We start from the raw sequence: 26,570 nt of genomic DNA, 5'->3' as shown, positions 1-26,570 counted from the left end.
CCACATTCAAGCTGAATTACACTCTCTCTCACAACCAGAGTCTCCTTGATGTGCTGATGGAATGGAACTGAGTCTTATTCTTGATGGTAATTTGACCACTCCATTCATTGGTTTGTTTGTGCTACCAGTTGTTATACATGTCACCTTTTGTGACTTTTATTGTGTATGGTCTTCCTCCCTATTTCTTTTAACAAAATTCGTCCACTAGGTAGTGTGCATAGAAAAAAAACAAGTAGTCTTCTGTGTGGGCTTTATTTTTCGTTCGGCGTTGTGGTTGCCTTGTCGGATGTGATCTGCCTTGCTTGTGGTTGTGGTACTGCCTTTTTTAACTCATGCCCGGAAATAGATATGTTCCTGTCCACTTCATAATCAGGAACAGCCAGAATTTGGTTTTCTTGATACGGAGATGGCTGTTGGCTACAAGAACTTCTCTAGGCCATAAATCAAGTTCTGCAAATAATCCATGTGAAATGTCTTGTTAGAAAACCAAAGATATCGAAGTGTCACTGTCTCATGACTAATGAATCATGAATACCACAGAAAGTGCGGTTCAAGTTACCTTCAACCGTACCACCTTTCTTATTGCCATAATTAGTCCTGGCATTAGGCATTGAACATTTGTGACATCATGTCGCAAGGTGTACATCTGAAAGTGTCAAGTAATGTGGTCAGTTCAGTGTATTTCTGTCTAACATAGCACTACTGAACTAGAGCTTATTAGTACCTCTCCTGGGCCTGAGAAGTTGATTGATGTGCTGGAAACAAGACCTGGAAGAACCATACTGTGTACACGCACTCCATCTTCTCCAAGTACTTGGCCTCTTGCCTTTGCCAAAATATCAGTCAATTAGTTTTGGAAACATATTTTGGTATTGTGTGTTCTTTGCAGAGGTGAAGAATTAATGAGGAATGAACACAAGAGAAGAGACTGTTTCTGTAGCATCTAGGAAGATGCAATTGCAATATCTTTTATCGACACTTACTGGACTACTGGTATCCATATCTTCCCTGTTGTATATCTGGCCAAGATCTGATATGTTATTTGCAATCTGAATTGCATCTTGCGATGGCAAGTCCTGTCGATGTCAACATTAGTGCATCAGTCCGCAAATTCCTGGCAGCATATATTGACAATTGAACTTCGAGTACTGTTAATTTCTTTGTTTCTTTTGGCATTTCATTCATTGCTGGTGATGCTGCAGGGCACATATTATAGTGGTAACAAATAACAAATGGTTTAATTTGCCAGGAAGGCAGGAGTGCTATGTACCAATGGGTTAGGTCTTGATTCCACGATCTCAACATTACTGTAGTGAAATGAGGCCTGTATTGCAGCTTGTTGAAGGAGCACTGAGCCAATGGATAATGTTGGTGCAACCAAGCAACCCTGATCAAGAAACCGGCATAGGTTGGCTTGCTTAGATGGCAATGGCATTGGCAATGTGAATTTCAGAAATAGTGTGACGGTGAAAATTTACCATGCTTGCCTTCTCGCAAAATGCTGACAGTTCAGTTACTGTATCTAACTCAATTTTTGGAACGTAGACCACACTGCTTAAACCAAATGCTGCTGCCTGCTCATAAATCATTTCGGATAGACAAGCACTGTCATATTTGGTATCAGGTTTTCAACATGAAATGAATCTTGAGCGCAAGTGAATGAGTATTGCCATGATTGGGTAACCTGACAAATTAATTAATTTTAGTTGTGAATGTCATTTATGTTTTGCTTTGTCCTTATCAAAATGCACTGTTGAGAGTTAAATCTGCTTTGTGACTTTTCAATGTGTATGAAACCATACAACTTGAATAGCAGTATTTATTTAGCTTTGGACTAAAGTACCTTGCAATTTGATGCAGGTTACATATCATTTTCTATGTTGTAGGTGGACAATTGACATACCTGCTTGACATTGTCATAAACAGTTGAAGGTTCACTGAAATCAACCACCACACCAGTTGCTCTGGACTGAAAGAACAGACAGCGCAAATTAGCCAAAGATGCCCTGAAGAAGCAGCTGGGAATTTACAGCGGCAAGGTCTGTACTTGTGCTATGGAGCCCAGAACCATAGTGAGATCATTGAGCACCGGAAGTTCTAGCGGTTCCTCCATGCCACTTATCTGAAGCGCAATGCCAGCATTCACAAACAGTTTGAGATAAAGAACACAAGCAGCAGCTTCGCGATGGAAATGCAGAGACAAATGCAGGGGAAATAAGCACATTGAATGAACGGTGAGCACCTGTCCTGCGTCTTCTCCAATGCACTGGGAATCGATGGCTCCTGCAAGCTCCATCCCCCTGGCTTTACACACTGCAGCAATCGCCGTCCTCCCAATTTCCTTCGTGGCCCCAATGATAACAACCTGGACGTAATAACACCGGCAGGCTTTGCCCTCAGAACGAAGCTAACGGAGACAGGGAAGTTGGCTTCTTCAATAACACAAGCTACAGTGGAGTACCTTACCTTGATTGTGCTCTGGGACGGTGGTGGCGTCTCCATGGAGCAGAAGACCTTGGCTGCATTTCTCCTAACAAATTTTCCGCATGTTGTGATTCGAACAGGGTGGCATAACGAAACCATCTTCGGCAGAGATAGAGCTGGAGTTAGGTCAGTGTGCTTTGTCCTCCCGTTTGTATCTTCCACTGCCCTGGGGGCTATCTTAATTCTTATCTTGTTTGAAAGTGAGTGGCTTGGAGCCATTTTGGCCTGCTTGCGTAATGTCCGCTTTCTTGGATGGACCCCTTCTACTGACTCTTTTAAGTAGTAGGTTAGCACTGATGCAACTTTAATTGAAGGCCTGAAATGGACTCAGCCTTGTTGCGTGGTCTCTAGTGTAATCCAGTGTCTACCTGATTGTTGATGCAGGTAGCGTAGCAAGGCACTCTGGATGCACTGTCAGGCTGTCATTTTTTCCGAGGTACGGTAAGGACGCACACAACCAATACACTCCATACTTACACCACACGTATACACACGGTTATGAAAGAGATTTGGAGGTCTAGGCCTCCAACGTAGGCCTCCAACGTACGGGGACGTGCAGCGCGCACACATGTGTATCCTAACGAATCAGAACTAATCATTAGCGGGAAAAAATCACGGTGAAGCACCTAGATCCGATCCAGGATCGAACCTGAACGGGCTAGGCGAGCACCCCCACCGGAAGCCACCCGAGCTGCCCTCGGTCTTCAGTCAGGCTGTCAATTGCCCGTTTGCCCTGCTGTTCATGCCATGATGGGTATCGGTCCATGGTCCAAGACTCCAAGCTCTCGGACAGCAGAGAAAGACGGCCCGAGATACGGAGCCCGACGTACGGCAAGCTAAAAAACCAACAGGAGCACACGCATCCGGTCCGGTGGCACGGGGTGAGAGGGATTTGTCGGCCCGCACGCGTGGCCGGTAAGTGATAATTCGCCAATCTCCTGGCCACTCTTTCACTTCTCCTATCCACTTGTACAGCCGTCATCTCCCCCCTCGCTCGCTCACGACCTTGCGAAAAACCACAACGGTTAAAACCGGCGCGAGTGGGTGTGGTGTTAAAAGGGAGAAGCTGCCGCGGTTTTGATGATCGCAATCTTGATCGCAGCTCTGCTCGTGCTCTGCACTTGCGCCGTCGGTGCGGGGAGGAAGAGACGACGACGAGACGGCGGCGGCGGAGACGCGTCGGACGGATTAAGCCAAGGTAATGCCACAAACTACACTTTTGCATTGATTCACTGCGCTTCTACGGGTTTACCTTTGCCTGCTTCTTAGCTGTGCGAGCGATGGCAAAAACGCCTTTTGTGTCGTAGAATCTACTGCTGCTGCTGCTCGTGCGTTGCTTTCTTTCGCTGGGTTCCTCCTGTTTGTTCGTCTTGCAAGCCAAGCATCCGCTTTCGCATCCGCCTTTCTACGAAATCGCAGGTCACATATCGGCAAGACTGATGAAACGAGCCCGCTCTTTGTCCATTTCGACTTTGATGGAATTGATTCATCAAAACATTTTGAAACGAGCTACACTAGATCTGTACTCCCTCCTCTCATAATAATTGCATTTCTCACCTAGTTATGTTTTTTTACTTTCTTTCCTTCCAAAATGCAATGATTACGTCATGGATATTTTGGCAGGCAACGCCTCGGTAGTCGGTGATCCAGCAGAAGCGAAGCCTAGGGCGCCGCCCCCGCCCGTTCTGGCGCGTCCTTGCAAGTGTCCAAAAGAAACCATCTGGTCTCGTCTCCATGACATGCGGGCCCCGCGCAACCGGCTCGCCTTTGGATGCGCACGCCACGCGCACTCGAGTGAGCCTGACTGCCTGACCACCACCGCGACTCCAACGAACCCGATGCGCGCCCCCTCCTTGGACTCGGTGGGTTCGGTGCTCCGCGTCGCTGGCCGATCCGGACCACGCACGATGCCAATCCGGTGGCTGACGGCGCGGGCCCCACCCACCATACGTGGATCTCCTCCCACGCACACGCGGATATGCCGCCGTGGTCGCGTCGCATGTGCGTCGCGTCGCGCACGCCCCGGCCAGCCAGTTGCCACGGCGCCCACCCGCGCATTATTTATTGGGCGGGCAAAGTAGCTGCTCGCGACGGCGCGGCGCAGTCGCTGACGTGGGGGCCCCACCCACAGTGCCCCACGGTACCCTGGCGGTTAATGATGGGGTCATGAGTTTTAAGATCGGGAACGGGCTCGCCTTTTGCCTCTGCCCCGTCGCTGTTGTAACAAAAGGACACCACGTCATCGGGGTTAAGTTACTTTTACGCTGCCGTTTCCTGTGCCTGTGCGGGGCAACAAAGCACAGGATCTTTCGATTACAATACAAGAAAAGCAAATCGTGGCGGTATAGCAGCGTTAGCGTCACATTACGTGCCAAATCTTGCTCCTCTCGCCAAGGTAAAATCACCCATCTCCCCGGCCATGTTTCTACCACATGTCCACATCTATCCGGATTGCAAATATTGCCTAGTGGTACGTGCACCTGCCTGCTTCAGACAGCAGAACAGTGATGGTAGTACGGCTGGTACTGGTAACATGCGGTAGCATTTTAAAAAAATAAAAAATAAAAAATAGCAGTTCCATTTCGCGCACATCGCCTTGTCCTTGGCGCCCGTCATCCGTCTCGTTCCCTCGAGTCCAAAACCCCACCCAGTTCTTTAACTTCATCTGCCTGACTAATTAATGCTTAAAAACAACCAGGCCACGCACCGAGCTGCAAAACCAGACGTGATTTGTGACGACAAGACCCCCTCGAGCAGCCCGTAAATGAAATCCCGTGCCGTCTCCGCACGGGCACCCCGAATTGACATTTCACCGAACCGCAAAATCTCTTCTCCGGTAGGATCAGGGAGCGAAACAATTATATTCAGATAGCTCGGCTTGGTGTGGCGCTCATGGTTGCCGGTATCTTTCCACGCTGCAAATGGCGGGATGCTACTATAGAATAAAACAGCGGAGGATTCCTCCTTCCCCTGCCTCTGCCTGCTCGTTCCTTTCTTAGCGTTTGTTCTCTTGTTCCTTTTCCCAGTCCTGCTCCGTTTGTTCGCTTCCTCTCTTCTCACAGTTTCAGCATCCCTTCCCCCGTGCTGATTTAGCTGCCAGTCGCTCGCGCCACTGACTCACTGAGCTTTGCGCACTCTCCAACCACTCCAGATCGCGGCCACTGGTCCTGCTGCAGCGGCGGGGGTGTCCAAGAAATGAGCCTGCGGGGGGACCCGGCGCCAGCCGGGGACGAGACGGCGGAGGAGCTGCTGGAGCGGGTCCGGGGGATGGTGCCGGCGGCGCTGGAGGCGGCGAGGGCGGCGGGCGGGTTCCCGGGCCGGTGGAAGGCGATCGCCGCCAAGCTGGAGACTCTGCCGGCGTGCCTGTCCGACCTGTCCAGCCACCCGTGCTTCGCCAAGAACGCGCTGTGCCGCGAGCTGCTGCAGTCGGTGGCCGCCACGCTAGCCGAGGCGGCCGACCTCGCCGGGCGGTGCCGGGAGCCGCCTCCGGACGGGAAGCTGAGGACGCAGAGCGCCATCGACGCGCTTGCCGGGAAGCTCGACCTCAACATCCGGGACTGCGCGCTGCTCGTCAAGACCGGCGTGCTGTCCGACGCCTCCGGCCCGTCGCCGCCGCCGGAGGCTGCCGCGGCGGGGTCGCCGGCGCACGCGGACGTCCGGGAGCTGCTCGCGAGGCTGCAGATCGGGCAGACGGAGGCGAAGAACCGGGCCGTGGACGGGCTCCTCGAGGCGCTGCGCAAGGACGAGAAGAGCGTGCTCGCCGTGCTCGGCCGCGCCAACGTCTCCGCGATGGTGCAGCTGCTCACGGCGTCGGCGCCGATGGTCCGGGGGAAGGCCGCCACGGTGGTATGCCAGGTCGCGGAGTCAGGCAGCTGCGACGGGCTGCTCGTGTCGGAGGGCGTCCTGCCGCCGCTCATCAGGCTGGCCGAGTCCGGCAGCCTCGTCGGCCGCGAGAAGGCCGCCGTCACCCTGCAGCGTCTGTCCGTGTCCCCCGACGTCGCGCGCGCGATCGTCGGCCACGGCGGCGCCGGCCCGCTCATCGAGATCTGCCAGACGGGGGACTCCGTCTCCCAGTCCGCCGCGGCCGGCGCGCTCAAGAACCTCTCGGCGGTGCCGGAGGTGCGGCAAGCGCTGGCCGACGAAGGTATCGTCCGCGTCATGGTCACCCTGCTGGACTGCGGCGCCGTGGGCGGGTCCAAGGAGCACGCCGCCGAGTGCCTGCAGAACCTGACGTCGAGCAACGACGGCTTGCGGCGCGCTGTCGTGTCGGAGGGCGGGCTGCGCAGCCTGCTGCTCTACCTCGACGGCCCGCTGCCGCCGGAGCCCGCGGTGGGCGCTCTCCGGAACCTCGTGGGGGCCGTCTCGCCCGACAGCCTGGTGTCGCTGGGCGTGCTGCCCCGGCTGGTCCACGTGCTCAGGGTCGGGCCAGTCGGCGCGCAGCAGGCGGCGGCGGCGGCGATCTGCCGGATCTCCAGCACCGCCGAGATGAAGCGCGCGGTCGGCGAGCACGGGTGCGTGCCGCTGCTGGTGCGGCTGCTGGAGGCGAAGTCGAGCGGGGCGCGCGAGGTGGCGGCGCAGGCGCTGGCGAGCCTGGTGGGTTGCCCTGCCAACGCCCGGGAGGTGAGGAAGGACGACAAGGGCGTGCCGAGGCTGGTGCAGCTGCTGGACCCGAGCCCCGCCAACACGGCCAAGAAGTACGCCATCGCGTGCCTGCTGACGCTGTCGGCGGCGAAGCGGTGCAAGAAGCTGATGATCTCGCACGGTGCCATCGGGTACCTGAAGAAGCTCTCCGACATGGACGTCGCCGGCGCCAGGAAGCTGCTCGAGAGGCTGGAGCGCGGCAGCCTGCGCAGCCTGTTCAGTAGGGACTAGCATAGCAGCTGTAAAAAGTATTAACTAAAGCTTCGCTCGCTGCTTATATGATGATACGTACCATGAAATTTTCCTTTTTTGATGTAACATGTAAAAATCAAGTGCAGTTTCACATACCGTCGATGAAATGGTGCTGTGCAGGAGTTTGTGTTAACTGAATATATTGAGCTGTAATATAGCAGGGTGATGGCTCGAGTTAGGAGCTTCACGCTCTGAATAAAATGATGAGCACCATTGTTCCGTTCTGAAATTAATTGGTTACTTATACTGCTTTCGCTGTAACTTTTCAATCATGAGTATTTTCTGCAATCGCATGTCTACTCTTCATGTCGGGATGGATCGACGAATGTTTGGCTGCTGTGGTTGTTTTGCCCGTCAGAAATCTTCTCGAATGTTGCCTTTCCCCACGAAGGCCGGAATCTCATCGTCTGCCATCGGATGCCATCACGCCATGTTTGGCCCATGATTTGACAAGGCACGTACCAGAACTCCGTACATGTGAACTCTATGATTCTGCGTTAACTACCTAGATGGCCCGCGCTATTAGGTAGTTTCTTTATTGCTTTATTTCCAAATAAATAAACATAAATAATTGTATTTAATCGTATCACAATATATTATCAATATCTTTTTTTATTTACTGAAACAACATAAAAATTTATATATTTTTCACTTGAATATAATTGTTTATATGGAACGAGAGCAATGTAAAGTATATTTCTGATTCAGAGCAAGAGCAGAGCATATCGGCGCCCAGTTAAACGACCCATCCATTTCCCATCCGACGGCAGTCGTCCATTCACTCGGCCAGTAGCTCATTTACCTCCATTCGCGGACGTGGAACAGTTACCATCTGATAAAACTGTCTTTTATTTTTACTTCACCTTGAGCACGCTATTTAGGTTAGAGGCAGACCAACCTCCGCCCCAAGGTCGGCCGCCACCTTCTCGACCTCAGCCTTCCGGCCCGTCTCGAGGTCGCGCTCCTGCCGAGCCGTGTGTCGCTCGTGCCGGATGCGCTTAACGGTTTTCTGAAGGGCCTCATGCTCCTTCCTCAACCGTGCAAGCTCCTCGAGGTCACCATGGGCCTTCTCGGCAGCGGCTCGGAACTTGTCCTCCGCCCTCCGCGCGCCTTCCCGCGCCTCCTGTTCCCGCGCTTGCAGGTTTGCGGCGTTCTGCTGGGCGGCGGCGAGCTGCCCGGTCAACTCCCCGGTCCGCCGCATTTCCCTGTCGAAGCTGTAACGACCCAGGTTTTAAATCAGCCGAGTTAATCTTAAGACAAGTCCCTAATCCGGTTGACTCAGCTCTTCTTGAGCTTTATCGCCTAAAGTCCGGTTCTCAGCCCGACCCTGAAACCTAGCCAAACCGCCGGTTCTCTCTAAGTCCCGAAAGCCAGTGTTCCTCCAAACTTTGGAGCTGTGGGAGAGCCAGAGACTGGAAGGTGGACCCAAAACCAGATCCCACGGACCTCTCGGGTCAAACACGCCAGAGCCAGCGTGCGCCCTGCTTCAGAGCCTCTCTGCCGCGTGGCTCAACCTCCCCGACGAGCGCTGCCTCGCCCAGTTGCCGGCCGCGCCAGACGCCCTGTCGCCGCTGCGACCAAAGATTGGCCGTTGCCGCGCCAGACCGCCTCGCCTCCCGCACCCATCACCTCGTCCGGATCCCCGACCGCGCGCCTCGATGCCTTCCAGCTTTTCCGTCGCCCCCTCAGTTGCGCTGCCCACGCGCGCGCCCCGCGACGATACCGCCCTCGCCAACCACGGCTCCAGCAGGGACAACTCCTTTTCCCGCCTCGCCAGTAGCGTGCCCCGGCAAAGCCGCTGGTCTGCGCCTGCTAGCGTCGCCGCTCGCCCTGTCACCTCGCCTGCAGCGCCCTCGCCTGCAGTGCCCCTTTCCTTCCTTCCTGCCGCACGCTAGCTGAGCCGCCGCACCCAATCCGCCGCCTGACGCGACCAGACCCGCGCTCGCCCTTGCCAATCCTTCCCTCCGGCAAAACCGCACCTGCACAAGCTCTATCTCCAGTGCCCAATGACCGAACATCCTGTCCCCGAAGCTCCACTTCGCCGGCCAATGGAGGCATCGACCAATCGCCGCCACGACAGAGCACTCCATCCTTTTCTACCTGATCTTCGCGCTGCTCGAACTCTCTTTCTCTTCCGCGCAGCTATAAAAGGGAGTACCAGAGCCCTTACCGGAGTTCCCTTCACCATCGTTGCCTCGCCGCACCTTCCTCTGTTCGCACTCAAGCGCTGACGCATAAGCTCTTGAGGAACTTCCCCTCTCCGCTCAAACCGGCTTTTCCCAACCCACCAGCCGCCTGTTTCCTCTGCACGGTGCTAGAGCTTGCTTGTTGTCCACAAGAAACACCGCCGCCGCTGAAGCACCGTCGGACCCCGCCGCCGCCTAAGCCTTAGCGCCTCAGGTCCTTCCGCCTGAGTCTGTTCCTTCCTGACCCCAAGACTTCACCAGTAGGCCTAAAGGTAAGCTGCCGACCCCTTTCCGGTTCGCCCGACCCTGTCTGTTTCGCCGACCCTTGTCCGCCTCGCCCGAGGGCTCGGCTGTATCTTTTTCTTTGACCCGAGGGTATCTGTGTAAAATTTTGGGAACTTCTCTGTGTTAAGTCTGAGGACCCCGGTACAGTTATTCCTTAGGTCTGAGGGTCAGATCATAAGTTTCTCCCAATCCGACCCTTTTGTCTTGTTCTCTATCAACTAAAGCTTGGAATTCCACCCCTTTTTCCTGTAACTTTGCTACAAGTTTCTGAGCTAAAGCGTGCAAGTGTCGTTGAAATAACTGTCTAAATGTTTAACCCTGCATTTGCACTTCCGTGTAGAACTAAATCTCGCCGATGGCACATACGAGCTGCATCCGGTGTCAGAAGACGGAGCAGTAGCTGAGCCGCCGACCGCATGAGCTGAAACAGAACTCGCAGACGATCAATTTGCCTCCGCCCCGCTCGAAGGCAAGCCCCGGAGCATGACCCCAACTTTCTAAACTTGCATATGCCTTCCTTCGTTTGTATGTGCATTTACGTTATAGGAGTTGTTTGAAACCATAGATGCATGACTTAGTTCCCTTGATCTGAACACTAGTCTGATAAGTCCGAGTAGTCGCGTTGCTTAATAGGACTCGGTAAAATTCGAGTAATTTCCTGTCACTCGCGAGTTATAGGAGTTGGTTGTTCTCCTTCTGGTTACAACTATAAGGACGGTGGACGGGGCAGGGCCTGGTGAACCTTTTTGGTGGTCGGTTGATCGCCCCGTCTGTCTACTTGAATCTGTTTAAGGTCTGACAGTGGTGGTGTTCGTGATCAAGTGTTTGAAAGTACTAATCTTATACCCAGTATGGGATGGGGAAGTCTAGTACCTGATTGAACCTGGACGTGAGCGGTTCGATCCACTGCCTCTGGAACAGAGTTTCCCCTGTGGCCGCATGTGGTGGCAAGTGTGGTCGCAGAACGGCAGAGGCCGGGTCCGTGGAATATTGCACTAAGGGAAGTGGGCCCGACACGGGTCAGGGGATTGATGGGGACGGCCGACACAGGAAGCGACCCTCGGCGGTGCGCGGATGTCGTGAGGTTAGGTTCGCCATGCATGGTTAAGGAACCCAAATCGATTCGTCTGCCTCTCACAGTTTGAGACTGCTTGATCGCTATGCTACACTGAGTAAAGATGGAACATGATGATAATATGAACTTAACGCTTGAGCTATATATATATATCTATATATATATATATATATACACTTTTTGTTTGGTTTGTGTTTGCTTAGCAAGTGCCAATGTAGACTGGTTAATGAACTTAGAACCGGAGCTAAAATATTGAAAGTAAGGACCTACCATAGTTGCTTTTGGCAAAACCAACCCCTCAGCCAAAGAGCCTTGCATGTCTAGAAGTTGGTGGAGTAGTTTTCCCCACCGGTCGGTTAAGTCTTGTTGAGCTTAGTAGCTCAGCCTTGTTTGTGGCATCTTTTTCAGGTGAAGTTGAAGCTTCTGAGTGTGCTACTGCTGGCACTTGGCCGCCCCAGCTTCCTCCTGGGTGGACGATCGAGTGGGATCCCTGCTCGGACGGCGAGGAAAGGGATCACTTATGTCCTGATTGGCCTCATCAGTGACATCCGACCCGACGCTAGCTTTAGCCGTTCTGTTTTACCTTTTCCGCTGCTTTTGAATCTTGTAAAACTCTGATTTTCGAACCAGTGTTGAAATAAATTGTTGAACTTGTTTAACTCGAATGATCTGTTGTATTCTTTGGAACCACTCACCTTCATGTGACCTATGCTAACTCGGTCCTGTATAAGTGGTTTTATCGGATGAAATACGACGGATCGTCGAGTTAACTTAATTAAAGCATATGATCGCATGTTAGGCGACTTAAATGTGATTTAGCTAAGTTAATCCGAGGAGCTCCGCCACAGCTGGTACCAGAGCAAGTTTAGCAGGATAGAGAACACAATAGGTCCTAAACACTTTTTTTTAAATAAAAATTGCAAAGCTAGTGTTCCAGGCCAGTAAAAAGAACAAACATCAAATCCATATGGATCCCATCCTTGATCCAATCCGGCAATGTTTAGTCATGGCATTGCATCATCCGGCGTCTGCAGTGGAAAGAATAGAATCAATTAGACAATTTTTCACGAGGCCCACACGGCACAAAAAAAAAGTATTTTCCACTATATAACCTTGGAGGATGGGAAGGAAGACTCATGCAATATGCTGGTCATAACATCCAAGGCTGTATTCCGGATCAAGTGGGAAATCTCGAGTCCACGCGGCTTGGACAAGCTTAAGGTAACAAGCTTGTTCTCTCTCTTCATCCAATCGCACATCTCTTCGGCCTCATTTGCCATACCCTTGAATTGAATACATTCATCATTTTGCAACCAGTGCCAACGTGCGTAGGTAATTTACAGAAAAGAATGGATCGATACTTGTTAAAATTCAGCACACACAGGTAGGCACTAACCATCATTGCAGCAGCAGAAGCAAAAGATTGGTGTCCTTTGAGAAGGCCCAAGGCGCATATGCGGATTACGCAGCTCAGCTGGATGAATTGAGAAGAAGGCTGAGCACCATGCTTCAGCAGCTCACACATCAGTTCAGCCTCCTTGGTAATACACTTGAAACCAACGCTAGGCATTAGTCACAAAAAACTGTAGGAAGAATCAAAGAAATACCCTATATTCTGCCCAAAGAACTGCTTTACTGTATGTGCTGCTAAGTTGGATGGAACTAGTCCAAGCTATCAGTGTGGACAAGTGATACAGTAAACATTTAAGACTTGGGTTCTCAAGGCCATACTTAAATATTGTGCAATGAAACCTGTCAATATTTTATATCCCTCCCTCAACATAGGTCAAAGTTCAAGCCTTCTAGGGTAACACTCAACGTTGTTTGGCCATCCAGTGAGTGAGATAGGCAAGGATTTCAACTACGATAAAACAAGTGTGGAACCAAGATTGGATAATCATGCTATTAATTCTTAGCGCTGGTTATATAAAAATTTGAACCAGTTCATGCAGCTGCCAAATTCAAACACCGTCGAGGCAGTGTTTCAAGATTACATGAAAGATACAAGATGATTGCCTATAATTTGCCACAATGAGTAGCACATCACAATGCCAACATGACAGTGAGACAAAGGTTTTTCATTTCCCTGCCCTCCGAGCATGATTTTCATCCCCCACCCCTCATTTTAGATTTTTTTTTAATAACAGCAGCACAAATTCAGTCACTAGGATTCAGAAAAGAATAGCATTCCGGTGGTACAATACGAAACAGCATGTTTTGTTTGGTCTGTTCAGGCAAGGTAGGCGCACATACCACAAAAGCAATGGCAGAAGGAAGATCCAATTCAGCCCCTGTGCCACAGATTAAAAGCGCATGCTCCTTGATCAGGCTACTCTCCACGATAGCGCTGGCTGCTAGGGGCTCACCAAACCTATGCAACACTTGAGTATTCCACACAGACAGGAGTTCCTCCTCCATCTCGAGACACTAATTGAAAAAAATTGTGAGTTTGAAATATGCTACACAAACAGCTTCAGTAAGATCATCGGTGGTTTAGTAAAGATGCAAGAGGGTTACTAACAAATTTGGCAACAGCAAGGCCCATGTCAGTAACATTTTGCGGATTTTTAGCAGCAGCAGCAGCAACGAACCCAGAAGCATTGCTTTCATAATACTTCTCAAGGTAGCTCCTATAGTCAGACCACTTAACAGAACTGTCTGGTGGAATCACCAGCCTTTCCCAACACCATATTTTACCCAAAACATCTTCTGAAAACAACACCAAAACAACATTACATATGAAGTATAATGCAAGGGAATTAAGAAAGCTCATAAGAATCGTAAGTTTTGTGATTAGCTTATTTCTTACCTTCTTTCCTCTTCCTCTTATTACTCTTCTCACCACCGAAATTCTCACCACCTTTCCACTTGTTACTCTTCTCACCACCTTTCTTATACTGAGAACCCCTGGTAATAATGCAGACAAATGGCATATTATGACAATGCTTGTCACCAAGAAGTAGTAACAAACAAAGACCACATGGAGCTGCATCAAGAAGGAAGAAAACAAGTGGACCATCCATACCCTGTGGTGTTTGCTGCTCCATCAGCAGCAATATTATCCCCATCACCCCCAGGACCACTTCTAGCAGGTTCTTCCGTAACAGTCATGTGCTCAGCAGCAGGTTCTTCCTTGACAGTCATGTGCTCAGCAGCAGGTTCTTCCTTAACAGTCTTGCGCTTGGCAGCCGAAGAATTTTTTAGTAATTTGTTGACCATAAATTCCAGGGTACTGCGCCGGATAACATTGCAGTCCCACATCTCACTAGGTGCGGCATAAAAAGAGAAATCAATAGGCTTATTATTTTTACGCATCCACGAACACATCATTTCAGCCTCCTTCACCATACCCTTAAATTGAAGCCACACGTTAGTATACCATTAGAGCCGACAAGCTAGTAGTAAAAAAATTGTGTAAAGTGCAGTTCATAAGGCTCAAGAATGGATGGATGGTATTATAAAGTTTGACAGATGATCCATAAGGTGATGATCGTTGGTTTGTCAAATGGATGGATGGATGATAACATTAGGTGGGTTTTTTGAAGGCAAGCACGTACCAACATAACAGCGGATGCAGAAACAGAATTGTCCCGAGTGCAGTTCATAAGGCTCAAGGCACACAAGCGTATTGTTGTGCACTGGGTGATTAATTCATCATCAATGGGTGCTTCAAGCCTCAGGAACTCAAACATCAGCTCAGCCTCCTTAGCAATACACTTGAAACCATCGTTTTGCATTAGTACAATGACCATAAAAAATCCGAGCAAAATAATAAAAAAACATCCAACTCGTCAAGGCAAATTTAGGTGCTAATTTATCCTTAACAAAAAAGGGAGCCACCAATTTCTTCCGGTTGGCCTACTGCATTTCTATAATGCACCTGAATATTTCTGCTATTTTACCTACGGTGTATACACCAAGTTGGACAATGCTAGACTGCCAGGTTGTCCTACATTTCTATAATGTACCTAAATATTTCAGCTATTTTAATTAAGGTATACATACCAAGTTGGATAGTGCTAGACTGCCAGTTCAAGCTACCCATATGGATGACAAATAAAGGATAAAAATTGAGGAACCAGGACAGATTTACTGCCTTGCATCTACTCTGTTACTGCCACAGGATACTACACACACTAAACAAATTCTTTAGGAGAGAGTTACTGTAATCTCGTGAATGAGCATAGTAACGATCGTAACTCAAAGTGGCCAGCTATATATAGTCATGTAACAGTAAGTAGAACTAGTTTTCCAGGAGACAATGACAGCCTGACATTGATAAAAATGGTTCAGTTATAGTTGGGACAACAGATTTATTTTTCAGCTAATTGTCCGGGCCAGATACAGAGAAACTACTACATAACATATTTTCATGGTCAAATATACATACAAGAGAAATGCTTGGTGTGTTACAGCCAGGCCAGGAGAGGAATGAACATACCAACAAAGCCACACCAGAAACATCAGAAAAGCTGCAATCTGCTGTGTGGACCACTGAACGTGCATGCTCCTGGATCAGGCAACTCGGAATGATTGATCTCCATATCATCAAGCTCGTCTCCTGTTCAGTTTCCACCCGGAGCTTCAACGCAGATACAAGTCGCTTCTCATTCGTGAGACACTGCTTGATTGAAAGCATGGATCATTAAACAGGAGTAGCATATAAAAACGGGTGTGTGGTTTGGTAAAGTGGCACGCAACGCAGCACAGGAGGTTTAATTACTTACAGTCCCAGCGGGAGCAGATAGGCTCGTGAATGTAGTAGCTGCATGCACATTGTGACGGTGATACTCTTCAAGGTATGTGGTATAGACAGACAAGGGCACGGCAATCCCCAAGTCAAGCAGCCTGTCCCACCCCCATAATTTCTCCAAGAGATCTTACGAAACAAGTAAAAATGCAGAAGAGGCGAGAAGAAATCATCATCAGAAATAGATATGGCGGCAAGCGTGCTCTTATTCATGTTTGTCGAACAAATTAATCTATAGAGTAGACAATAAAGGAAAAATGCCCCGATCTTGACAAATTTTGGATGCTAAAGGCCCCCATAATCAAGGAAAAATTCGAACTACAAAGTAATTAGTACAAAGGAATAGCATACGAATGCTGAACTTTACCATGGTACTTGACAATGTGTGGAAGAGGCCTCTCCTTTGTAATTTTACCGGACTCCTCCTCCTCCTCCTCCTCCTCTTCCTCCTCCTCCATCTCCATCTCTTCAATGAGACGAGTAAAATACTTCCTCTCTGACTCTTCTCCCTTGCTCATTGCCACGACCACCTTCGTCTTCGCGAGGTCGACGGGACGGGGACGAATGCAGGAACGACATCGGAGAGGTGGGACTCGGGAGCGACATCGGCCGTCGGATGCGTCGAACGGACGAGATCACCTCGCTATTAGTTGGGCCTGCGGGTTCAGGAACCCTAGCGAAGAAACGCAGGCCAAGGCCCGGGTTTCAGAACTCAGGCCCGTGCGACGCCTACAGGGAGAAGGTGGATCAGGCCCAATGCGACCTGCCCCGAGAAATTTATTGGGCAAGTGAAAAGGGGGTGAAAAAGAGGCATTTTCTGAGTACCATTAAAAATTCGGAATTGTATTCTCTGAGTGCTATCCAAACCGTTGTACAAATTTTGTGTTTCCCTTATATATTTCTACTACACTAGGATCGTGCCCGCGCGTTGCTACGGACAATAATTTCTCTTCACAAGCATCAAAATAGCAATATAGAAATTTGGGGATAACCATTCAGCAGCATCCGCGGAAGAACGTAGATTAGCTAGCAATTTAACATACGCGAAAAACGTTCAAAAGCAAATTAAGTTCATATATAATTTAACTTGCTTTAGCAATTAGCATGGAATGAAAATACTATAATTAAGTACAATTATCAATGTGATAAAAAAAATGTCGAAGCACTCATCTAGAAGTTTCACTAATCTGCCTACCGTGACTATTGAATACTCATGTTATGAAAACATACTTTTTGTAAATTGCAATTAACTCCCGGCAGCGGTGGGCAGGTTGTGGGCAGGTTGCTGAGTGAAATCGTATGGTTATTGGCAAATCAAAAGAATCGGGCACACAAAATTTAAACAAAATAAGTAGAGTACTGTCCCCATCGGTGACCTCCTCGGCGATTCCTAAAAACCGATTGACCGGCAACCATGATGACAACCCTGCCTTGCCCAACGCCGATCCCAGCCATGGCTTGCCGTTTCTGTTGCATCTCCAACATACCAAAGCACGCCATCTCCTCAGCCGCTCCTCCTACCCGAGCCACAAATCCAGCATGGACTCCTCCCAATCCATCTCCCTCATGGGCCATTCAAGCCATGTCCTGCACCTCTGCTCCTCTCAATTGCACAGCCGCCGAGTTGGGGAAAATGCAACAAAACAGAAAGGAAAAGACCAACATGTACTTCAGAGAAGCATAACTGAAGCATCATGAATAAATAAGTATATTACTGATCTAAAAAAGATTCTAATAGTGTACTTGTGACAAGTTTTTTTCTAGAATACGCAGGAGAGCTGCGCATCATTCAATTAAGAGGAATTTAATATAAAGTTGGTACAACACGGGCCGTTAACCGGGCACTCGCACACGGTAATGGAAATAGACATAGATTACATATGTTAAGGGGGGCGTCTAGGAGCCTAACTTAGGACAGAAGAGCTGTAACGCTAGCTAGAGGCCGGGGGGCTGCCAACCAAAGGCTTCCATGTTTCGGGCACCACTCTGAATCCAAAGCGACGCTTCTTCGGCAATGAGCAGCAGGAGTTGTTGCGGTGTTCTAGCAACGGTAGTGGCAAAGGCTCGGCCGTTCCTTTCTTTCTATAACCGCCAGCAGACCAGCATGACAGTAGAATCTAGGCCTTTAGCTTTGACGCTGGTCATGTTGGCCCGAATAGAGAGCCACCAATCAATCAAGTTGGAATCCACGGTGAGGTTCGGTAGTTGATTGTTAGTTCTTTGTCCAACCTGAAACCACACCTGACGGGCATATGCACAGTGACTGAAGAGGTGATCCACCGTTTCAGCAGCTTGGCCACAGAGATTGCAGTCATCGGTGACCTGCAACCCATGTCGTTTGCGCCTTGTGGCGGTCCAGATCCTACCCTTGGCCGCAAGGCAAAGAAAGAACTTGACTTTCAAAGGTGCCCAAGCGTGCCACACAGTCCTGAAGATCGGCGAAACAGTGGAGCCGTGGAAGAACATGTGGTATGCCGATCGGGCGGAGTATGACCCACAGGTTTCCCAACGCCAGGAGATGACATCCTCGATGCCGCTCAGCAAATGGACAGTGGCAACCACATGCCAAAGTTGGACGTACTGCGTGAGGCCACTGACTAGTTGTGACAAGTTGAAAAGCAAGAGATGCACGCGGTAAGCAATTTTCAGAACAGTTCACCATAAAGAAACTACAGTAATACCTATAATTTGAATGCTACTTTCTCTCCTCTCTAACCCAATCCCTCTTCCATGTAATATTTCAAAAATCTTTTTGACAGAAATATCAATCCAAGTAGTGCCCCAATCCAACAGCCTCTAGCCAATTTAACATGAAGATTATTAGCCACACCGCAGTTCAAATTGCAGGGATGTGCGGGCAGTCATGCTGTCTGCTAAAAAGCTTCTTGGTCTCCAAACTTGATAAATGGCTTGCAGATTGTGTGTTGGATTCCAGGATCCATCCAAAAGAACCACACGATTTGCAGCATGAAGATTAATGCCCAGAGATCCAGCACGAGTTGATATCAACGTGCATTTCACTCTTGCATTTTCAGGGTCATTAAACATCTCCACAAGATTCTGCCGATCAGAAGATGGAGTGCTCCCATCAAGCCTGTTCAGCATGAGATGGATATATAATATTTGCAAGATCACACAGTAATAATGATGATAAGCAACTCTAGTAAAAATGCATGCCAAGAATAACAATAGTCTTTACAGAAATAGGTATCAACAATGATGGTATCCAAGTCTTTATGATGACTGCTTTACATTAGAAGACTATACTGTCATGCTAGCACTACAGAATATTCCAAAGAGAAACATGACAGTTTCCCATAGGAAAAAAGAATATGACAGAGCCTGGAATCATAAGAGCTATATTTAGTTACTGACCAGCACACCAGAATACGAGAACTAAGATAAAAATATAGATGCTTTGTGTTGAAGGAGTAGGACATGATTGCAGATTTCCTAGTCCCTACTTGAAGCCCTGTTTCTGCCAATAATGGCAGATTAATAGTTCAAAACACTCCAGAGCAAACAAAGCAGATGGCACCAAAGTGATAATGGGTATCCTGGAACTAATCAAATTGAAGATTTTTCAGGTTTCACAATGGTTTCATTCCCACATGAATCACAAAGAAACACCACTTTCCAGACTCAAAGTCCAGTTCCCACCAGGGATTCTTCCCTAAGGCCTAATTTTTTAGTTTGCATGAACAGACATCATACTATGGGAAGGCCGTGGAAGTGGTTGCACACAAAGCATTATGTCCAGGATCTTATTGAAGAGTAGGTTATAAACAGTTTTATCTCATGAGAATGACACAAAGTATAAGAACCAAAAGAAAACAGATACTTGTGAAACTGCCACACCAGCAACTGCAATGTTCTTGTGTACAAAAGAAAATCAACTGTGGAAGCATACCTATACCAATCCTTCCCCCGCTTCCAATGTCTGCCTTCTTTTCCTTTAATTTGCAACTTTGACAGATAAAACTCCACTAAATCCAGGGTAGTCAAGCTCTGGCTAAACACCAATACCTTGTCGCCCAATTCAGAACTTTTCGACAGGATATCAAGGAGCAAAATCATTTTGCCACTGTAATCTGGCCCCATATAAGTATTCTCCAAATCACCTTACAAGTATAGCATGGAAATAAAATGTCAGTCAAAGATTAGTTCAGAAAAGCATCTGAGTCACTATACCCACATCAATATTGATAAAACCTTCTATACCTTTCTTAATTTCTTTTCGATTGCAAGAATTCAAAAAAATGGAAGATTGCATCTGTGATAAGCACTGAAGAATCAACGAAGCTCTCTTTTGCTGCTTATAAGCAACATAAGCTTTGTGTTGGCGCCATCGAGTCTGTGATTCATAAAGCAGTTACTTATGGTTTCTTATAAAAACTAACTACAAATCATCTGTTACAGCGCGAACCTGGATAATTATGGAAGCCCTGGTCTCTCTTCAGAACCTGTGTTCATTGCGAGCTGCCATTGCTCGTAATCCTATCTGTATTACTATAACTGATTCATATACTCGAAGGTACGCTTTTCTGGCAAAATGGGTGTGTGCATGCTTTTGTATCCTAATTGAAGCAGCATCTCTTCTCATATACTCAAAAAGCTTTCTAGCTAGTCTTGTTGCAGGATTTGATTACATTATACGTCAGTTTCAGGTACGACCAGTTTTACTGACCTTAAAGACACAAAGTGCTCCGAGCAGTGAAGAAATACCTCTCCAGAACTTCTGAGATTTAATTGAGGCTTTTCGTAATTTGATGAATTCCTTTCGCATAAGATGTGTCTTTATACGCCTCTGGATTAGTCGCACAGCATTCGCTCTTCGAGATGAGGTCTTGTGAAAAAAGTATATGCTGTATAAGATTGTTTTATCTCCTGTATTCACCCATTGACATAGGCTACCTGATATCCTTTCAAACCCATTCTATCACGTATGGCTGCACAAGCGGCCTTCTCATCAGAGCTGCAAAAGCATTAAGCTCACTTTAATCGTTCAGATTTTTTTTTTGAAATGTATAGTTCAGAAAAATCAGAATATATTTTACTGGCATATTTCACTTAGAGCTTCACCCCTATTTATATCGCCTACTTAAATCCCACAGCTAGAGCATTCATACCTGTCCACAAGCTCTGGTGCAAGCATTCCAAACCGATCAATAATGAGCTCATCAAATGTCCTCTTTGTTGGATAGCTAGCACAGCTGATCCGGATTGCTTCCAGAACACCCTGTTCCATGACCATGTGCAAATGTTGAACCGATTGAGATGTAGAACTTGAAATAATGGAACATATTAGAACAAATTCCACATACATACCCCACATCTCAATTGATGCAAGACGTTGATGTTCTCAAAGATTTGAGATGGGAAGGGGGAGGGGGAGGGGGGAGGAGGGGTGGCTGACCTCGTCGAGTAGCGCGCGGAGCGACGCCGCAGGCCGCGAGCGCGGCCGGCTGGTCCTCGTCGGCGACGGATGGCAGCACGGCGGCCTCCCCCACCCGATGGTGCCATTGCGGAGCTCGACGTGCACGACGACATTGGAGACGGCGTTGAGGCGCGAGGACGTGATGGTGAAGGGCGCAGAGAGGGGCACGGCGAGCGCGGCTGGCTCGGCCGCCGCGACGTCCAGGGGGGGCGCGGGGCAGACCTGGACGGTGACAGCGATGGCGAGACGGTGCGGAGGAGGACGGGGGACGGCGGCGGCACGGAGGAGGAGGGAGAAGCGGAGGTGCCACGCGACGGGGCAACCGTCGGGGCTGTGGACGCGCACGACGGCCCGGTCCTCGGCGTCGACCGCGGTGGCGTAGACGGAGGGGGATCTGGCGAGCGCATAGGGGGGTACGAAGATCGAGTGGAGCGTCACGGTGGGCGTGGAGACGGTGTCGTCAAGCGGCGGGGAGGAGCTGGATCGTGCAAGGTGGGCAGCGGCGGCGGCAAGATAGGGCGACAGTTGTTGCGGAGGAGACGGAGGTAGGCGATGCGGATGGTGCTTGTGCACCGCGGGCGCGGAACCGGAGCGGAGGAACCGGAGGTATGAGATTTTTGGATCGGACGGAGGGAAATTGATATACCGCGGAACGAAACCACCGAGCGGAAGATGACGTACCAAAAAATAGTCTTAGTTTTGTTTTTTTATAGTAGAGATAGTAGAGATTTACTAGTAGACATGCACGTACGACGCCCACGTGGATATCAATACAAACCCATACATAAAGGAGGAATTATAGTTGGCATTAAATCTTTTTTTTTTTGTTTTCACGTGCAAATTAACCGGTATATACTACACTCAAGTCGCAATAAACTGATATATCAAAGCTATATGACTTCAAAATTTGCACTTGCTAATAATCCTCAACATTTTCAAAGCAATAGGTATCTGTAGTGTAAAGAATAGAACTAATTAGAAGTTTTCATGAGGCCCGCATGGGGCAAATAAAATAGAGGGCTACAGCAATCATGATAACATTGCAAGAAACGATAGGGAAATGCATTCGTTTTGTCCTTGAAATGTAACTGTAATTTTACTAATCAACTACGAATCAAGGCAGCAGGGCAAGTGGGAAGAATAAAATAAAAGAATCATGATGTCATCCTGTTGACGCCAGATTTCGTCACTAGTAGAATCGGCGCCAAGAAGAGAAGGAATCGGAGAAGCACAGTTGGGACGGCCAAATAGTGCTACAGTGTGAGATCGGCCGCTTACCTCTGTCTCGCTATGAGTCGAATATACCAGAGTCCCAATCGGTAATCTTTTGCCGATAAGGAATCGGCCGATTAGGAGGATGGGCTAGTTGGGCCTGTATGGGCTTGGAGAGAAATAGAAGGATAAGGTGGAAATCAGCCCACGAAGTGTGGAGTAACCAACCTAGCACGAATTGTGCTTGTAGATATTCGTTTTCTGTTTGAATTAGGGATAGAATTCTAGTCGGTTAAGAAGTTATCTGTACGGGGCTATAAATAGCTACCTTTGTAAATCTGTAGTCATCAATCAATCAATACAACAAGCTACTTTCTCTTCGTACTTACTTTCGAGCAGGCGACTTCGCCATCACTTTTCGTTTCTCACGAGTTCGTGCGGGTTGGCAGGGCTGCATCATCTTGATCTCCGGCCGATTCTGTAAGTTCCGTTTATCGAGTAATATCTAAGCTTTAACTTCGGGCGTATCGCTGTTGTTTCGTTTAGATTTATTCACTAGTTATCGATATTTGCTAGATTCATAGGTTTTACCTATTTTTCTAGTCTTTATCACCAGTTATCCAGCTAGGAATCGGTAGTCTCGGCTCTTTCCACGTTCTGCTATTAAATTCATCTATTGTCGATTAGATCTTTTCCTAGTGTTGTTATCATAGCTTCGTACTGATTACTTTAGCAATTTCCTGTCTACAAGGCTACAGAGATCGGGCTGTCTTATAGCCGATTTCGTTATCATAGTAAATCGGCCGACTCGCTGATAAACTCTCTCAAGATCGGAACATAGCCGATCGCGATTTCTGAACCTGACACGTATTCCTCCTTGCCAATCAACAGGTCAGATTGGCTGGCACGCCGCGTGAACCGCACCAGGGTATTCACCCGAACAGGAGCTAAGCAGATTCTCCCGGGTCGTGTGTCGGTCGCTGGGATTCGGTTGACCGATTTCTAGCGCCAACACACTTTTGGCACGCCTGGTGGGACAAATACAACCGCCGTCATGTCGAAATCTGCTGAAGTCTCCGAAGATAACGTCATCGAAGTGACGGAAGCAGATCTGAAGGACGACCAGAAGGAAGATCTGGACAAGTATATGGCACAGTTCCGGAAAACTTGCCTGAAGTCTTTCAGTCGCTCCAGAAGCGGGGAGACCATCAAGAAGATTCCGTTCCCTGCTCCCCTCCAGATCACGATCTCTGAAGATTCGGATAAAATGTCCGATATGATTCAACAGTCTATTCATCACGCCTTCATTGATCAGTCCCCGGTACTTTCCAACATGGTGCACAACACTGTTGTCAACTCCTTCGTTGGTGGAGTACCTCAAGGGTACAGAGGACCAACATATTTTCAGCCGAGTCCACCAAATCAGGCTTATCCGTATTCGGCTTCACAGCCGATTCAATTTCCTGTCGGGAGTTCAGGCGCTTCTGCATCATCAACTCCTTTGGGATATGGCTCCATCCAGCTGTCTTCTGCACCATTCCCTCCAGTCAGCCCATCACCCTGGGGGGCACCTTCAGTCACGGCCGGTCTGAATCAATCGGCCAGTCAAGTAAACCCTCCGTTCCAGGCGTTCTCCCAGGCGGCCATTCGGCCGACCATACCACCATACCAGCCTGTCGCTCCGGAGGTCAACAAGACAGCAGAACTCATGCTATATGATGAAACGAGTGGTTCATTCAAACAGCCGACCTTTACTACACCGCCGGCTTACACTCAGATACCACCTTTTCATCAGTCTCCTTTTATTCAACCTCCAATTTATCAGCATGTGCCGATGCCTCAGCCAAAAGTTCACCAGCAACAACCAGATTGGTCGGCACGGATTGCGGAGGTGATGCAAGAACAATTCGGCTTGAAGCCGAAAATGCAAACTTACACCTACAGAACACCATACCCTTCTACGTATGACCTATTGCCGTTCCCCCATCGGTATAAAGTCCCTGATTTCACTAAATTTTCGGGGATGGATGATACCTCGACCGTGGAACATGTGAATAGATTCATCATCCAATGCGGGGAAGCAGCTACGCAAGATGCCCTACGGGTTCGGTTGTTCTCGTCATCTCTGTCTGGTTCGGCCTTCCAATGGTTCACGACTTTGCCGCCAAACTCGATCATCACATGGGCCGATTTAGAAAGACAGTTCCACAAGTACTTCTATGCCGGGGTGCATGAGATGAAGCTGTCCGATTTGACTAGCCTCCGGCAAAGGAATGATGAGCCGATACCCTCGTATATACAGAGGTTTCGGGAAATCAGAAACAAGTGCTACTCCCTGGCTCTAACCGATGCGCAATTGGCCGATATAGCTTTTCAAGGCCTTCTCCCCCACATCAAAGAAAGGTATGCTTCACAGGAGTTCGAGAGTCTGAGCCAGATTGTTCACCGATTGTCCGGACAGGAGGTGCGTCCTTTCGATCCACGGAGGAATTTCCAAAAGAAAGTGGCGTTTCTGGAAGAGTTAGAAGATGAAGAAGATGTTGAAATCGGACTTGCGGAGTGGATCAAGGGAAAGAAACCAATATCATGCCCATTCGGAAAAAAGGAACCGGAAGCATTCGGTTGTGACACAACTAAGGCCGATAAAATCTTCGATCTTCTCCTCCAGGAAGGGCAGATTAAACTCTCACCATACCATACGATACCTTCTGCCGAACAGTTAAAAAAGATGAAGTATTGCAAGTGGCACAATGCCACGTCACATGATACCAACGAGTGCAAGATCTTCAGGCAACAAATACAGTCGGCCATTGAGCAAGGCAAACTTAAATTTGAAGTGCCGGCAAAATCGGCCAAGCCAATGAAGATCGACCAGCACCCCTTTCCTACCAACATGGTCGATACGGGAAAAAATTCACTCCAAACAAAAGTGCTGACGTCCGAATCGGCCAAAAAGAGTGGCGCCGTTGATCCCAGAAATCAAGCTACGCCCGAAGATGTCAAGGGGAAGCGGCGGATGGAGGACGATGATGGCGCGTCAGAAGGACCACGCATTACTTCCCAGTTCCTGCTCCAGAAGTACCAACGTCAGCATGAACGCTCAAGGTCCCGGGAAGAGGTGATGCGTCGGCACGAGGAGCACTGGAGATGCCCATTCTTCATTCATTGTTGGGAAAATAACCTCAGGCTACCCTCGGCCGATACTTGCCCAGAATGCAACAGTCCGTATCGAGGCAATCGACCGTTCAACAGGTCTCGCTCCAGAGACGGAAGGCCAGAACCGATCAGCAGGAATTGGCGCAACCAAGAGGATCAGCGCCCTCCCGTGCGTGATCGGCTGGGGGGCAGAAGTGACCGATATGATCGGTCGGAAGATAAACGCCATGATAGGCAGGGGGGCAGGACTGATCGGCGTGACCAGTCGGATAGTAAGGCCAGCGTTCGCAGCCGGCTCGAAGAGATGGCCGATACTCGGGTGACAGATGAAAACCCGTTAGGACGTGAACCGGAGTGGGAACGCGCCAGGTCAGGGGGAAGACCAATAAACCCCAGGTGGTGTCCCGATGGATTGACCAAGTCTCAAAAACGAAGAATCCAACGTCTCCACCAGTGGGAACAGCAAGAAGAAGAAAGTGCGACGGACAAGAAGGAAGGCAGGCCTCGGGTGTGGCGCCCCAAAAGAAACGATAAAGGAGACAACGAATCGGCAGGTGACGAATCGGCAGCCGAGATCGGCATGGTTTTCATTTTGCCGATAGAATTCATGACTCCCGCCGATCAACAGGACGTATCGGCGATAGAAGAACAGACAGCGCAGCTGGCTTTGGAGCCAATGATGGCCACGTTCGAAAAGCCCGAAGACGATGAACGACAACATATGAAGGCATTATTCCTTAAAGGGCATGTTGACGGTCGCCCCCTTACTAGATTGATGGTCGACGGAGGAGCTGCTGTCAACATCATGCCGTACGCCGTACTCCGGAAGCTAGGGAAAAGCGACGACGACCTGACCAGGACGGACATGATGCTCAAGGACTTCGAAGGCAAGGTGTCAAACGCTCGCGGTGCTCTCTACGTCGACCTCACCATCGGCAGTAAGACCCTTCCTACCACGTTCTTCGTCATTAATGGCAAGGGATCCTACAATATGCTACTTGGCCGGGACTGGATACACACGAACTGCTGCATCCCGTCAACTATGCATCAGTGCCTCGTACAATGGGTCGGCGACAACATCGAGGTGGTCAA

At 49.0% G+C, this 26,570-nt stretch overlaps 4 protein-coding genes across 5 annotated transcripts; 1 reads left to right on the top strand and 3 right to left on the bottom strand.

Moving 5' to 3' along the window:
- Window positions 1–51: 51 nt before the first annotated feature.
- LOC117840609 (dihydrodipicolinate reductase-like protein CRR1, chloroplastic) lies at window positions 52–2,600 on the bottom strand. Its single transcript, XM_034721132.2, has 10 exons — window positions 2,467–2,600; window positions 2,243–2,365; window positions 2,048–2,122; window positions 1,904–1,969; window positions 1,479–1,574; window positions 1,271–1,387; window positions 984–1,076; window positions 725–826; window positions 560–646; window positions 52–450 (listed from the first exon to the last, which is right to left on the bottom strand). The coding sequence occupies exons 1-10, from the start codon at window positions 2,581–2,583 to the stop codon at window positions 418–420; spliced, it is 909 nt and encodes a 302-aa protein (XP_034577023.1). The 5' UTR covers window positions 2,584–2,600; the 3' UTR covers window positions 52–417.
- A 43-nt stretch (window positions 2,601–2,643) lies between these two features.
- On the top strand, window positions 2,644–7,606 carry LOC117840606 (uncharacterized). 2 transcript variants are annotated; one of them, XM_034721126.2, is made up of 4 exons: window positions 2,644–2,770; window positions 2,869–3,399; window positions 3,587–3,682; window positions 5,636–7,606. In XM_034721126.2, exons 2-4 carry the CDS (start codon window positions 3,249–3,251, stop codon window positions 7,354–7,356), a joined length of 1,968 nt encoding a protein of 655 aa, XP_034577017.1. In that variant the 5' UTR covers window positions 2,644–2,770; window positions 2,869–3,248; the 3' UTR covers window positions 7,357–7,606. The 2 variants fall into 2 exon arrangements, with proteins under 2 accessions (XP_034577017.1, XP_034577020.1); XM_034721129.2 differs by lacking the exons at window positions 2,644–2,770; window positions 2,869–3,399 and adding an exon at window positions 4,108–5,484 and having other exon boundaries at window positions 3,572–3,682.
- Window positions 7,607–11,799: 4,193 nt separating this feature from the next.
- On the bottom strand, window positions 11,800–16,234 carry LOC117836446 (uncharacterized). The gene is made up of 11 exons (XM_034715867.2): window positions 16,041–16,234; window positions 15,651–15,802; window positions 15,365–15,544; window positions 14,481–14,639; window positions 13,949–14,274; window positions 13,733–13,830; window positions 13,445–13,632; window positions 13,177–13,350; window positions 12,320–12,472; window positions 12,036–12,206; window positions 11,800–11,951 (listed from the first exon to the last, which is right to left on the bottom strand). The coding sequence occupies exons 1-11, from the start codon at window positions 16,189–16,191 to the stop codon at window positions 11,928–11,930; spliced, it is 1,776 nt and encodes a 591-aa protein (XP_034571758.1). The 5' UTR covers window positions 16,192–16,234; the 3' UTR covers window positions 11,800–11,927.
- A 2,065-nt stretch (window positions 16,235–18,299) lies between these two features.
- Window positions 18,300–21,892, bottom strand: LOC117835834 (uncharacterized). Its single transcript, XM_034715149.2, has 7 exons — window positions 21,889–21,892; window positions 21,090–21,802; window positions 20,803–20,912; window positions 20,100–20,648; window positions 19,895–20,027; window positions 19,584–19,794; window positions 18,300–18,767 (listed from the first exon to the last, which is right to left on the bottom strand). The coding sequence occupies exons 1-4, from the start codon at window positions 21,890–21,892 to the stop codon at window positions 20,567–20,569; spliced, it is 909 nt and encodes a 302-aa protein (XP_034571040.1). The 3' UTR covers window positions 18,300–18,767; window positions 19,584–19,794; window positions 19,895–20,027; window positions 20,100–20,566.
- Window positions 21,893–26,570: the final 4,678 nt, after the last annotated feature.

This window comes from Setaria viridis, chromosome 9, assembly GCF_005286985.2.
Source record: "Setaria viridis chromosome 9, Setaria_viridis_v4.0, whole genome shotgun sequence".
Classification (NCBI taxonomy): Eukaryota; Viridiplantae; Streptophyta; class Magnoliopsida; order Poales; family Poaceae; genus Setaria; species Setaria viridis.
This window is presented reverse-complemented; position numbering and strand designations above follow the sequence as displayed.